Source organism: Acipenser ruthenus, chromosome 7 (assembly GCF_902713425.1).
Source record: "Acipenser ruthenus chromosome 7, fAciRut3.2 maternal haplotype, whole genome shotgun sequence".
NCBI lineage: Eukaryota > Metazoa > Chordata > Actinopteri > Acipenseriformes > Acipenseridae > Acipenser > Acipenser ruthenus.
Window position 1 is genome coordinate 1391524 of NC_081195.1, and position 15891 is coordinate 1407414.

The window sequence follows — 15891 nt, forward strand, 5'->3', positions numbered from 1 at the left end:
TGGAATTGACCCCAACCCTAACAAGTACAAGTACATCCACAACATGTGGAACAGCATCTTGAAACAAGTGTCTGTACGTACCACAGGGGGATAGCAAATTAGAAAATATTCACTTCAGCTAAAGAGGTTCAAATTCTGTACCATGATCCCCTTAGCGGTGATGAGCCCCTACACCCTTGCCACTTTCCTTGAGCACCAACAACATGGAAGAGGTGGGATCCGTTTCTGAATTGCTGGTCTTGCTTAATTAATCTGATCTCAGGTAATGTCCTGAGCCTCGCTCCTGGCTCGTACCCAGGTCTTTCCTGCGCTTGTACTCGTTGATGTTGACGTTCATCTCCTTGACGCAGTCCACGGCCTGGGCGAGGAGCCTCTTGTCCGGGTGCGACTCTGGCGTGGTGTTCAGAAGCTCCACCAGCAGCAGCGGGTAGCGCATCACCCTCTGCACCGGCTTGATCACGAACGAACCCAGGTTGATGTAGTTGGTCTTACCCCTGTTTGCAAAGAAGAGAAATGATGGGTTTACGCAGGCAAATAACATGAATCTTTTAAAAACAACAAAAAAAACCACTTCAAATCAATGGCATTGCCAGCCAGCAGACACATGCAGCCTTCTTTGAAGCCAGCTATGAATACACAGCAGTCTATAGTAATCCAGCACCAAACAGCCGATACTCCTCGCTTTCATAGAGAGGTATTAACCTGTGGAATTAAGAAAAGGTGTGCCACCGGGATCTTTAATAACCTGCCTGGAAACAGTGCAGATTTCAAACTTCTGTAACTATTGCGTTAAGAGCAAGTTCTACTATAGAGTGACCTTAATTCTGTAAATTAAAATAATAATAATAATAATAATAATAATAATAATAATAATAGCATTCATTGAGAGAGAAAAAAAATTCATTTCACTTAATTGAAATCACTGTATATAAACGATTTTAAAAATAAAAGTATAAACATTAAGTACTATGTATTATTTTTTTTTAAACAAAAATACCAGATGTATTTTTCATAACACGTGATAGTTAATAAAAACCTTTCAAATATAATTGCAGAATGCATAAACCAGGTAAAGCAGCAGACATGTTAGTGCAATTCAGTCACTTTCCACTAGGTGGCACTTGAGCGCTTTACATAAACCTGTTTTCTGCCTAGGGATGGTTCAGTGAGAACAGTTTGGACAGGTTTCGCTACGATAACAACCACAAACCACAAAGTGGCATGCAGTAAGCCACACACAATGAAGCGTTCTCTCCGATTATGACTGAGGTTAGTTAATAATGCCACTGTACACACAATCCATGTTAATGAGATGACATGCAGTCAGAAGCGGTGCATGCAGAGGCCAGCAGGGGGAGACTTACCACTCGCGATACACTGCCCTGTGCAGATAAGGTAACCATCGTGTATAGAAAAGGAAAGAAACAGGGAAAGGGTTAACAAAACAACAGAGGAGCACCTCACCCCCAGATCATTGAGGGCAGCAACAGAGCTGCAGAGTCGTGTTGAACTCAAGAACGAACCACTTTGTAAATCACGCTTTCTTTCCCAAGTTTTCGGGTTTAGTCATATAGGAACTTTTCAGGTCTTCCAGGGAACCAACACAGATACGCGTTTGAAGAACTTGCTGGGAAAATTGTAGTTTGTGCATTTTTATTTTCTGAACTATCAATCACAACTGTAAAACTAACAAGAAACATCTTAACACTGCACTACTGCCAGTCTCCTAAATTACATGTTTTGGTTGGTAACTTTATTGGGTGTGTTATTCCCTTTAAAAAAAAAAAAAAAAAAAAAAAAAAAAAGCTTTCAAAATGTAGCGTTCTATAAGCTACAGGGAGAGGTTGAAACATTAAGGAAACCGATTGAGAAATAAATAAAAAATGTATGCTGGAATTAATAAAATGTACTGTAGACAACATTGCTGGCCTATTATTAACTTCAGAAAACACGCGAGACAGAGGAATGCACAAAAAGATCTTTTAAACACTAAGAACATCATGATAAGTGTTTGCGAATTGGAGACGACTCCAGCTGTATTACAATCTTATCACTGGCTCTGTGCCTTAGCAACGGGCGTGGCTATGGACCCCTGCTCAAATGTTTGCTTAAACTAACCCAGGGTTCCCTTAACAGGATCATAAATAACCATAAAAAAAAGAAAAGAAATGCCAAACAAGTCTACTGTATGTTAATGTGATGTTTTATTAAAATAGTGTATGAGCAAAATACCCTTTTTTATTTCTTTTGACAGCAGATTAAAGGGTGTGGTACCTTGAGGGAAGTCTAAAAACTCAGCTGGAATAACATTTGCATATCTATTTTAAAACTCCTTTATATGAGCATCCTGGGGGTCTGGAAAAGGCAGCATGTATTAAACACCAACATAAATGACAATGCAATCCAATGTACCACAGTCATAGTTCCACTGGGCAGTGGGGCACCTGGGTGGCACCTGCCTTCATCATTAGAGCCTGGTGATCTGGCCGCTCAAGCTAGCCAAGCCCCAGATGATGACAGTAAAGCTCTCCAATAACGGTGACAGGTACAGTAAGGTAGAAATGTGTGGCACACTCCTAATCCTCACTTTACACCAAGAAACAAGTGACAAAGGAAAATGAGACAAACCTGAATCCAAGCCAAGACCTTATTGGACCTGCATGACTGCAATTTATGGATTTAAAATGGTTTCATCCAGGAAGTCTCATCCAACCCAGTGTCCACACACGCCTTGTGCCACAGGCAAAACCACCACACCCCAAGAGGCGTGTCCAGCTTTGTTTAAAGGTTATGCAGAACAATCCATCTCGACTGTCATTCACAGGTACGTTACCTGAGCTTCTCCAGACATTCTAGAATGTGAGTCTGGATACTCTCATCTTTCTCATATGCCTCCAGCAGAGCAATAGCATCATCGTGATTCTGACAGTAGATTTTATACACCTCTTCCAGCTCTGTCTTATATTCCACAAATACACTTCCTGTCAAACAAATCAACACATAACACATCAATGAATAACTAACACACAAAACACATGCAACACACTGTTTAAAAATAAATCTGTGCGTTAGTATTTATCTGCAGTATACACTGCCTGTTAAACAGCTGCCTTTAATTAAACAAGGGTTCAATTATCCGACAGTTACTGTATGCAAAGCAAATCCAATCAAGTCCTGAAACTAATGTACCAGATTTAATAGAGACTGCTGACGATTTAACACATTCATGTAAGCTAGGAGTAAAAACATGTATTTAGTCTTTTTTTTTCCTACTTGAGAACATTACTGCATTTATAAACTCCAGTCATACCTATTGACTCTGTGTCCTGCAGATCTTTAAGCAAGCGTGTTGAGAGATCAATCACCATCTGAACATTGCCAAAAAGACCATCGAAGTCAATATTCTGCACCTGCATGAAAAAGATAAAAAAAAGCATGTTAGAACACACATGAACTAATTGCTGTTATGAATGGAAGTTTGATGCTACATTCTTTTATTCTAATGCATTCGAGCAGGAGATCAGGCTGCTGTGTGCCATGCCAAGGATGCAGAAACAAGCATCTTAAGGGCATGTTCTATCCCATTAATACTTGATGCTAAGCCGGTTTTTAGCTGTGACAGAGCAGCTGTAATATATGAGTTTGCTTGCTTATTACATCTGCTCTCTAACAGCCAAAAAGAGGCTTAGCTGGTAAACCTCAGAAGACAAATGAATTCAAAATGGCCTCATTCCACGCTATTTTTAAAAATATATATATACATGCAGCATTAATTGTGCTCAGGTTCAAAAGTAACAAAATGGATTTCAAAGTAATTGGTAGTGTATGGCTATAAGTGCATTAACAAGTGAAGGCAGTGAAACCTCTTTGCCACGTGCAAACAGAACCGTTAAATCTTCTCGCGCTGAACTGTACCTGCTTTCTTTGCAGTGGATGGATTATTTCTTGGACACACATCTGCATGTCTTTGATGTAATCCTTCTCTGTCTGCAGGAGTTCTTCAATCACCTTGGACCTCTTTTCCATCATCCTCTGCTCGGGATCGGCGCTGGGGGCTGTAATAGGCATCGACTCCAGGGAGGCGGGGTCTGCTGTGAGCAGAGTCATCTCTATGGAAACAACGGATATTTAAAAGACTAGTTGTACCGAGCATTGGAAGTTAAAAGTAAGCTAGATAGCTACATTACAGCACCTACTTGGTAGCCATAGAATTTAGTGGCAATTAAGCAACACTTCTTTTTTATTTTTCACAATATTCCATAAAAATGCTTCTTGTTTCCGGTGAACTAACTTTTTACAACTGCAGCTTTAAAAAAACGTTTTTAATCAGATAATGAGGTTCGGCATTAAAGATAAACAAAGACAATGTAACTTAATACAATCTTTCCAGCTTTCTCTTGTCACAAATTAAAAAGAATATGTTTGTGTCACTCAATAATAATAATAATAATAATAATAATAATAATAATAATAATAATAATAATAATAATAATAATAAAGTAATTTCCTTAAATTTCAAGGCAATGGTTGTAGTTTTACATGGTTAACTATACAATTATTCTATGTAAACATACCATTCATTTCTTCTAAACCAGGGCTTGCATCTTGTAGTTTGGATATTTATTAAAAAAAAAAAAAATCTTACAGCTTCCAAGATAAAACCATCACATAAGAAGCTTTATATGCAGTGAGTAATAGCCATGTTTTTTATGTTCCGGTACAGTAGGTTCCTATAGCATTTACAGCATTCTCTTATCAAAGTGGCTGATGCTTCGTGAGTGCTCACGTCCAGGTTTTGAGCCAAGCTAACAGTCAATGTATTTTGTTACGCTTTGCATTGAACAATGACCTAAATGATCACTAGAGGACATACAAATACATTTAGTAAGGCAAGGTATCGGACTGCAATCAATAGGCTTCATGTTTACCCTTATACTCTTTGAACTTTGATCAGACTGCAGTACATTTTCTTTCACATAAAAAGGTGCCCAACTCACAAAAAAAAATGAATGCAAAAGTTATTTAAAAAAAAAAAAAAGTCTTTTGAGAAATGTATTAAAGTTTGATATTCATCAAACTCTTTTGAGGCTGTTTATTTAACAAAATGTATATTATTATTATTATTGATTTCTTAGCAGACGCCCTTATCCAGGGCAACTTACAATTGTTACAAGATATCACATTATTTTTACATACATTTACCCATTTATACAGTTGGGTTTTTATTGAAGCAATCTAGGTAAAGTACCTTGCTCAAGGGTACAGCAGCAGTGTCCCCCACCTGGGATTAAACCCACAACCCTCCGGTCAAGAGTCCAGAGCTCTAACCACTACTCCACACTGCTGCCCACCTGATTAAGGCATATTGTTACTACCTTCTACACTGAGCAATCTGCACAACCTCTTTTCCAAAAGCAGGTTCTCTCTGTCGTTTGCAATGGTCACAGGTGCAGCAGGCAGGACGCTTCGCACCTCTGAGACCATTAGTGGCGTCTATTCATTTCTGTTTATCAGCAGAGCCTCAGGTCATTTAGAAATACAGAAGAAAAATACAACCCTGCAGTAAATCATGAACAGGCATCACAGATTTCCAGGGATGGACAGTTGCAATGTATGTTCCTGAATTCCTCTTAACTCAGAAGCAGCTTTTTTCAATTTAAACTGCAAAAGAAAACAAAATAACATGCTTGTTCTGTATCATTAAGCTGCATGAGATTGGTTACAACTGAGCTAAGACCAGCTTCCTTTACACATGCAATGTAATAGCACAATGTATTGATACAGCATACTCAAAGACCTCACCGTATACTGTTGGGGTAACTTCTTGGGGAATAACAAACTGCTGTGATATCACAACATGGAAAGCCAGCATCTTTCATGGTCTATTACTTCACACAGTCTCCTCCCCTTTTTTGGTTCCCTGTCATCTCCCCTGGTTGCTTTTGCTGAAATCTTAGGGCGGTGGTCCGGTTATTGGTTCCAGCTGTTGAATATAGCAGTGCTGTCTGATCCACTTGCCATCTGTCTTACATTAATGACATCATCCAGTTACTGCTCTGCCCTGAACAGCAATGCATCCTGGGGTTACTGATACCGTTATCAGTGATTATTGTTATGAGTCATCTAACAGCAGAAAGGATTGCATGGAAAGCACTTTATATCACAACATACTGATAAACAAGATGATTTGCCATGGTCTGTAGTAAATGAAGGGAACCAACACCACAATGACAGGCAGATACACTATACAGGTATGATTCTCCAGCGGATTTAGTTTAGAAGCATGTTCATATAAAACATTCCAACACGCCACATTGCGTTTTTTGGTGTTTATAACAACATGCATGAACCACAAGTTTCAACATACTGTCCAAAACTGCCGGGAACCTGAGCGGTTTGGATTTTAAGCAAGACGCAAGAGGCCAGAGCAAAGAACTTCAACAGACGGAATGCTCCTCCAACCCAACAAACAAAAACGACACATTCTCTTTCCATGTGTGTCTGCGATGAACTACCAGACATTTCCTCACTCAATGACAAGAAGGCAAGACCTCATTTTTGGGGTCTGGTTTGTTTACTTTTTTCGGGAGGTAATGTAGGACCCCTCCCTGAAAGCGGCTTGTTGTTTAACACCATTAATCCTTGTGTAAAATCCTGGATTTATTTGACTGTTCTGTATTCACAATGGGCTGCTCTTGTCTGTAAACAATGCAGTAGAGTTGCAGATTTAGAACAGGCCACTAGAAAACAGTTGGAAAGCAGTGCATTTCTCTCTCTCCTTTTAAGCTTATTAGCTATTTTCAACCTCCAAACGTAAATAGCGTATATTACCAAGCTACTGAATCATGTAGGAGGCAAGTTAAAAGCTTGGTTCATTTTTTTTTTTTTTTTAAGGATTATATTTTTTCTTTGCTCAACAGCAAAGATAAGAAGTGCATCCAACATAATGACTGCGTTCTAAATGCCTATTACTGAGCCTTACTCCTGTAAAATAGAAAGGTGGCAGTGTGCACATACAGACAGACAGATACAAACGTTCCTCTTTAAAGCCCCAGATTCTCACACTCAATAAATGTGCTAAACAATGCAATTCCCTAACCAAGTCTCATCACAATTCAGCATGAAGTTCTCCAGGTGAATGTTAAAAATGCAAGTGTGGTAAATGCACCTCCACTGTATCCTAATCAAACCCCCAAAATGACAAAGAGGTCCATGAATGCAAGTGTGGTAAATGCACCTCCACTGTATCCTAATCAAACCCCCAAAATGACAAAGAGGTCCATGAATGCTACATGCTGGGACTTACATCAGTGACATCAGTGATCATTTATCAGAAAGGTGAAAATGCACAGTATCAATATAGTACCACCCCAGTATGTTTTAATTTCTCAAATCCTGCCTCACAAGACAATATTTTTCATACGTGATGCCGGACAGAAAAGAAAAAAGTTTTGTACAAGACACATAATCTAGTTACATAAATAAAGTAGCTTTTCTCATTTTCAAAAGAACATGTTTGAAGTGCATTGTTACTTACTGCACCACCCTTAGCAAAACAGAGACAATTTCATTCCAAAACTGTCACCTCACATCCTGTGCTTACCGTGGAGGTGTTTTCTTATGACGTTTGTAAAACCATTGTTCATGGAATGGATACCTAAACTTGGCACAACAAACCAATACATCTACTGTCCTACAGTAGCACAGACTTTCTGTCTCTGCCCTGACTTGAACACTAACCAGTAAATATGCAAATACAGCAGACAAAACGCTCTGCCCACAGCAGACTGCCAGCTAAACCCATCTCTTTCGATCAATCAACTAAAGCATTCTTCCCTGTAAATGCGAAGATAAAGTATACATTATACAGGCTGGTGGTCTGGTGAATGGGTAACATTTAACTCTCCAGCTAACACAATGGACTCTGTATTAATCCAAAAGACCAGCTCATATTTACAGGAAATAATTGGTACGAATATTACTAGGTTTCTTTAATAGCCCCACTGTCTGCTAGAGTTTCAACAGCAATCCTCATTATATTCCAAAGATTTTGCCTACAGACAATACGCATAAACTGGTTTGCAGTTTACTGCTCCACAGTTGTTTTCAGTCCGGGTGCCTATTCAAACGGTTTGCAGTTTACTGCTCCACAGTTTTCAGTCCGGGTGCCTATTCAAACTGTTTGCAGTTTACTGCTCCACAGTTTTCAGTCCGGGTGCCTATTCAACCTGGTTTGCAGTTTACTGCTCCACAGTTGTTTTCAGTCCGGGTGCCTATTCAACCTGGTTTGCAGTTTACTGCTCCACAGTTTTCAGTCCGGGTGCCTATTCAAACTGTTTGCAGTTTACTGCTCCACAGTTTTCAGTCCGGGTGCCTATTCAACCTGGTTTGCAGTTTACTGCTCCACAGTTTTCAGTCCGGGTGCCTATTCAACCTGGTTTGCAGTTTACTGCTCCACAGTTTTCAGTCTGGGTGCCTATTCAAACTGTTTGCAGTTTACTGCTCCACAGTTTTCAGTCCGGGTGCCTATTCAACCTGGTTTGCAGTTTACTGCTCCACAGTTTTCAGTCCGGGTGCCTATTCAACCTGGTTTGCAGTTTACTGCTCCACAGTTGTTTTCAGTCCGGGTGCCTATTCAACCTGGTTTGCAGTTTACTGCTCCACAGTTGTTTTCAGTCCGGGTGCCTATTCAAACGGTTTGCAGTTTACTGCTCCACAGTTTTCAGTCCGGGTGCCTATTGAAACGGTTTTTAAATGAAGCTGGAGAACCTCTACTTTGGCACATTTCACAAAAGGGCAACAATCTTTTAAAAAATCACAAGTGCCTCTCTAGGCATAATTACTGTAGCCTGCAGCACAGTATATTATCTTTAATTCACCTCACCTCACTTCACATACAAAATACTGAAATCATATCCTTTTTACTGAAACACTGAGTACTTTTGAGGAGAAGAATTACTGTGTAACCCTATTAAAACAATTACATTCTTTCATTTGTTTGCTTAGTTCAAGCTTAACTGTCAGTATTGCATCCCAGCTCCTCCACTGTCCGTAGGGTAGTCTGCTTTAAAAGAACTGTGCACCTCAGCAATATCACACAGTAATGACAACAATATGATAAAAGACATGTGACCTTTGGTTCAGTGCTAATAAAGATGAACCAGTACGAGGCATGAAATAAATCACATTTTATTTCTACTTTGCATTCTGAAATATATATATATTTTCAATCAAATACAAAAACAAAGCACAGCAACAAGCAGCTGCGCAAAACGCATACCTCTCATGTGCTTAAGAGAGCTTTCTCATGGATTTGTTGTGAGGCTAGGTTTTTTTTTTTATATACAAGATTAACTTGTTTCATGTAAAACTGCGATATAAAACTTAAAATCGGAAGCTTATCTGGTCTTCCCCAAAGCACACGACTGCACTGTGGCGACTGTCCCTTTAAGAAATGCTCTTATAAATCAAGTGTTGCTTTAACCTACCTCCTGCCTCCGTCCTGTGCTACATTAACTTGGGAGTCTCAGGTGTAACAAATACCACTTTCCCCATGGTTCAAAGTGTGACTTTTAAAACTGACCCCAAAAAAAAATAAACCTTCTTTTTCACTCCCTGCCAGACTGTATCCTCGTGGCTCATTCAGTCTCCTAACAGAAACTATCTCTGAGATGAATGTATTAACATGAGAATAGCTGGGAACCTCTGAGATTACACACAATCTACTGAGCGCGAACAGGTGGCAGACAAAACCCGGTACTGGAACGCAGAGAAAGAAACTGGATTGGATTGCTTGACAGCGCAGCAGGAGAGCACAGAATGCACAGATACGTTAAAGACTTCAGCGAGGACAGGTTTTAAAATGTGTGTGTCAAGATATGCATTGCACAATTCACAAAAGTAAAATACTTAGTGTGCCAGCTTTTAATTAGCTCATAGGTGATTCTAATTAACAAACCCTACATTTTACATCATAACTTGTCACTTGTTGCATTGCTTTAACCCTATCGGATACAAGGGACATACATGCTTTACTAATAAAAATGATGCTAGCTTTCTCATTTTAGCAACGAGGTGCACGGAACAGGGTTTAAGATGTACTGACGGGATGGATCTGGTCAAATAAAATGGTCAGTTTCCTTGCGATACTTGAATCACTCTGAAATGTATTTTAAGAAGAAACCGTTTGAACAAGCGCTCAATTGCTTGTGTACCTAGGGGTTCAACGTGAATGACAGGTGGAAAGCGTGTCTGTAATTGAAATGGGTGAACTGGATTAGAACAGCTGTCCAGTATTGCACCAATCCAGTTCCAACCTTTCCAACTCCCCTCAGATGACCTGACCATCATCCCAACCCCCAGACTGCATTCCGAAAGAATGAACACAAACAGTCACTCTCTGCCTTGTATTCAAACGAGGTCCCCCCCCCCTGTAATGCATAGAGCTGTCTGATCAAGCAGGGAGTATCACATATCACCCAGACTACCGGGGACTGCGTTTACTGTACTGGAAGCAAATGCAGTTTTATTTCATAGCATTACAGCGTAGAATTATTTAAGTAAGTTATACTTAAGTTATAATTTAGGAGGCTGTGTGGTCCAGTGGTTAAAGAAAATGGCTTGTAACCACGAGGTCCCCGGTTCGAATCCCACCTCAGCCACTAACTCATTGTGTGACCCTGAGCAAGTCACTTAACCTCCTTGTGCTCCGTCTTTCAGGTGAGACGTAATTGTAAGTGACTCTGCAGCTGATGCATAGTTCACAAACCCTAGTCTCTCTCTGTAAGTCGCCTTGGATAAAGGTGTCCGCTAAATAAACAAATAATAATAATAATTTCTGCCATTTATTATGAACTAAAGCTTTCTCTTAAGAGTTTGAGACTTATCTACTGTAGTTCAATTTATATTCAAATATAAAAGAGAAAGATATTGTCAAACTTGCAGTTTGAGGAATGAAATGCCTTTCAGTATCTGATGATAGTATTTTTTAAAGAGGGATTTGTATTTTTTTTTTTTGTTAAATTTGCATGAAAACTTAAAACAGCAGGGTATTATGAAGGTTAAAATTGAAAATCGATGAATGGTGAAACTTTCTTTAGATGACATATTGTATTGTAATAGAGGCACTAAAAGCTCAACACAGCTCGCTGTAGTTCACCAAGTGGTTCTTGAATAGTGTGTTTTATAGTTGGTATTAATACATACGCTCCTGAACAGTCATTCATTAAAAGATCATTTGATCTTGTTATGCATCATACAAGTTAGGACCATCCCACGTGTCGTGATACCCACTGTCGTGACATACATAAAGCGTGTAAAGTATTGTATCATGACACAAGCGTATCCTTACGCCCCTAGTCCTTATGTTGAAAAAGGGAAGGTCAACATTTATTTCAAAATGCTGTTGCTTAGATTTGGCATTTCTTTTGTCAAGTCACATAACAGCAAATCCACTTTATAAACATTTCTGTTTGATCTGCCACACATTGATGGCAAGCACTATAATGTGGAACCATTATCACTTCAACTAAACAGCAAAGTAAGACTGTGTGTGACAGTAAACATGGTGTAACTGCACACAAACACAACCACAGGGTCCCTTAAATAAAATAAAGAAATAGAAACGTTTGAAATGTTTTTGCTTACGATTGTAAGTCGCCCTGGATAAGGGCGTCTGCTAAGAAATAAATAATAATAATAATAATAATAACATGCATTGAGAAAATCTGATTGAATTTCCTCCACAGAACAAAGCCCTTTTCTTTGTAGTGCAACCAAGGTGGTAAGCAAGCTAACTACATGTCCTTCAAGGTTCATCGGTCTACCTAAAGACCGCAGAATAAATAACATTCTGCCTCTTCCCCCCCACCCCCCCAATGCTGTACATCACAGTGATGTGAGGCCACTCACAAATCAGTGCATGCTGTGTCACAGAAATGCACACAACAATAGAAATAAGACAGTAACTGGCATGCTCTCGGTTTCTAACAGTTGTATTTTTGTTTATGTCATACTGATAAATAACATTGAATTCATGTTAACTTCTTACAAATGAACACTGCAGCTTTGTCATGCTTATTGTCAGGGGAATAGGCAGGGCTACCAGGTACCTTGCACAGAATTTTATTTATTTATTTATTTATTTATTTAATGTGAAGGACAATCATGCTTTCTTAAACAGAGTGCCTGAAACATGAACTGGTTTCCATGGGAACATGGTGTTTCTGAGGAACAAAGGTCACTAATAAAAGCTCTTCCAGTGAAAAGCAACGGTACCCCTGTTCTAGAATGTGCGCTTTCAACTGCAAGGATACTTTCCTTTTGTTTCTCAAATTGCCTGTTCAGTTCATTTCTTTTCTTTTTTGTTCTTATTTTTTATCTACAAGAAAAAAAAAACCTAGCTATCTATACTTATGTATGACGTAGGTTTAGGTAATGCCCTCTCTAGAACTTTTTCAATGGGTCCCATAATCCGTAAACAATATATTACAGGGTATGGATTCCAAGCAAGTGGAATGTAGGTGTGTTCATACATGGTGTCAAGTTCACAGGTTTCTCTGGGCCAGTATATATATATATATATATATATATATATATATATATATATATATATATATATATATATATATATATATATATAAAGTAGGTAATCTGATACTAATCCATGCATTCTTAAGGTCAGCAAGAATCATTAGCTATGCTGCTCTACCAGTTTTAAGACACCACTAGATTTTTTTTTCTTCAGCTTGAGGAATGAAAGTTACCTCCAAAATAACTTCTGCACACTCACAGGTCTGTATTTCAAAAGAGCATTGAGAAGATCAGTATTTTATCATTAGGCGGCCTGCAAGTCAGTTAAATAAAGGTCAAATAACCACTGTCTTTATTCAGGCTATTCACATCTTCTTAACTGGTTATCTAATATAGGTTGAGTATGACTGTTGAGCTCCAATCCCATCACTAACCTAAAAGGAATACAATAATATACACTGGGGCTTCGTGCGTTTCAAATAGGCTTTGCATGAGCTGCCAAAACACTGGACAGGCATAAACATACAGTGTATGGACAGGCACTTCCACTACAAGGAAATAAACCCTTTCTGGTTCAATAGCTGCACCTGATTAGCCCAGTACACTGTATCAATTCACTGTCAATGAGGACTTCCAAGCCCCTTAGAAACCAGCGTCACTCTATGACTAATAGAATATTGCTGCGCCTAGCAACAGGCTGGCCTATGATGTAGACTGAGTCAGTGCTTACATTAGCAACATGAAAACAGTAGATTTTTTTAATTTATTTTTTTATTTTTTACTCAATGTACCTTAGACTCAACTGATCTTCCAAACGATCTCGAACTGCTCCGACGCCAAGACTGTTTTGTGTCATGCAATACTGACACATCCTCAGATTACCGGAGCTACTCTGGGTAGGGTAAGGTAGGAAGGGTTGGGATTGTGGGGAGGGTAAATTCCACCTGCTAAACACCAACACAATAACTTTAAAAGGAATGTGGTTGCTGCCAGATCAGTGCAAGACGCAAAGAACTGTGGAAGTTAACACTCCCACTCCTTACAATGGAGTTACCCAAAACTGGAGCCAACGCCAGTTAACCATAATCAACATAAACTACTTTCCAACTAATGCATGTTTCAGCACAGCCCCAAAGCACCCATGCACTAAAAGCTTTCTTCTTACTGCGCAAATCATACAATGGAGCAGTGAGTTTTTTTAATTTTTTTTTTTTTAAACATGCCCTTGCTTGTAAGCTTTTAAAAAGTAAAAAAAAAACAAGAAAAAAACCCCCAGCTTTACACAAAAAAAAATACTTCTATAAGATTAAACATTTTTTTTAATACATTTTAATTCTTTGTATTTTATGCATGTCCAGTTGCTTTAGCATGTGTGCTGCTGTCAAGATGTTTGCATAAATAAATACTTAAATAGAATAGAATAGAATAGAATGCTGGGGCTGAACTGTACGCAGTATTAAAATGCACGTCATGCTACCAATTCACTCCTGAAGTAGGAGGTGGAGGCGCACATGTTTAATAGAATAAAATGCAAAGCTTTTACCGCAGTTGCACTACACATATTGGACAGGCTTTAACACCACCAATATCTGCAAACCAGGTTATAGATATACTGAGGAAACAAGTGCACTACCTGTAGCAGTACCCATCAAGTTAGTAAAAGTCTTGTAATTTCCACAAATAAGAGACAGACACTAGACAATGATTCATCAGATACTGAAATACCAGATTCTAAACAAGCTTTTCTTTCAGTTGGATCAAACAGCAACCATAACAGAACAAGAAAAAAAAAATCTAATATATTGTGCTGTAAAATAGAAGAAAGAGAAAAAGAAAGAGAAAGAGAGAGATAACCTGTTGGACCGGTTTCCATTCTACAAACTTTTAACCTTTCAAGGAGAACTGTATACATATCTTTTGAATGTTGCTGTGCTTTAACAGAAGGATCCCTTGACTCTGCGGGGCTGTAATAAAGCTGTGTTCTCACCTCTCGGTTTGTTTCTGTTGAGAGCAAACTCGGAGCGTCTCAGAGTGCTGGGGGCTGTTCTCCGGTATCGGTTGTTTCTGCCCCAGGATCCTGTGTCTGGTATTTTTCCTCCGTCACGATCCTCATATTTACAATGCAATAGTTTCGGGTCTTGGCAGGACTTTTCAGCCAGGTCAATGCTGTTATACCTCCCATCTTCAACACCATTCTCCCTGGAAAGATGATCTGCCTGGAAGCTCTGCTGCTTAGATTCCAGGCCACCACTCCACTCTTTGTAGTGTTTCCCACTGCGCTCATAGTCGCCACATTCCTGCTCAATAACCCCTGAGCTTTTGCAGTACCTCTCAGGTCTATCATGGTCATCAGATAACCGATATGCCTTTTGTTCCACATAGCGTTTTTCAGGCCGGTCATATTCCCTGCAGTATTTTTCAGGCCGGTCATATCCCCTGTATTGTTGTTCTGGTCTTTCATATCCCCTGTATTGTTCTTCTGGTCTGTCGTATGTCCTGTATTGTTTTTCAGGTCTTTCATATTCCCTATGATGTTTTTCAGGTCTTTCATATTCCCTATGATGTTTTTCTGCTCTGTCATACGTCCTGTATTGTTTTTCTGCTCTGTCATACGTCCTGTATTGTTTTTCTGCTCTGTCATATGTCCTGTATTGTTTTTCAGGTCTTTCATATTCCCTATGATGTTTTTCTGGTCTGTCATATGTCCTGTATGGTTGTTCTGGTCTATCATAATCCCTGTAGTTTTGTCCAGGTGGGTTGCAATCCTTGTATGTCCTGTAGTCTCTATAGCGAGTGTCTATCCTCTCATAGTCCTCATACTCCCAACTACTCTTCCCACGGTCCCGGTACTGCCTCTCCTCCAGAGGGTACCTCTCATTCTCCCAGCTGTACATTCTGCTGACCGAGGACTTCATTTCAACACTTCATGGGATCCTGGTAAAATCTCCATTACCTCCAGCACAGGCTGCATTCAATAAAGACTGACAGTGAAAGCTTCCACCTGTCAGACATGGATGAAACTTTGCAGGGACTTGGTTTCAGCTTGAGTGATTGCACAGGCACTCCCTTTTCTGACTGCTCCCAGCTATAGAGCAATCTCTCCTTCACCTTAGCAGTCTGTGGATAAACAGCCTCTCCTTGCAAGCACACAGAGTTAATTATTGAGCAGAGTCACATGACCTGGATTACAGCACTGCCTTGTTCTGATTGGGTAGCAAAGTTGCAGGAACAAAGTGGCTCTCGCTGTTTCTTGTATGAGAAGGCAGCTTATCTTTTTTCTTTGTGAGTGGGTAAGGTGTTGAACTACTGAGACTGCACAGTCAAGACAACCTGATTATTGTCTGGTGTTGACAGCCATCC

At 39.5% G+C, this 15891-nt stretch overlaps 1 protein-coding gene across 9 annotated transcripts in view; it reads right to left on the reverse strand.

Annotated features, from left to right (window-relative positions):
* LOC117415978 (dynamin-binding protein-like) overlaps positions 1 to 15891 on the reverse strand; it is a 45644-nt gene that overhangs the window by 7482 nt on the left and 22271 nt on the right. For 7 of the 9 annotated variants that reach the window (XM_034026972.3, XM_034026965.3, XM_034026967.3 and 4 more), the window contains 5 exons: positions 3916 to 4109; positions 3311 to 3410; positions 2834 to 2981; positions 1365 to 1382; positions 295 to 494 (listed from right to left, as the gene is read on the reverse strand). In XM_034026972.3, the coding sequence (XP_033882863.3) occupies positions 295 to 494; positions 1365 to 1382; positions 2834 to 2981; positions 3311 to 3410; positions 3916 to 4109 (660 nt within the window). Of the gene's footprint in view, positions 1 to 294; positions 495 to 1364; positions 1383 to 2833; positions 2982 to 3310; positions 3411 to 3915; positions 4110 to 14518; positions 15649 to 15891 lie in introns of those variants that run through there. The other 2 variants (XM_034026975.3, XM_059026056.1) reach the window with 2 other exon arrangements.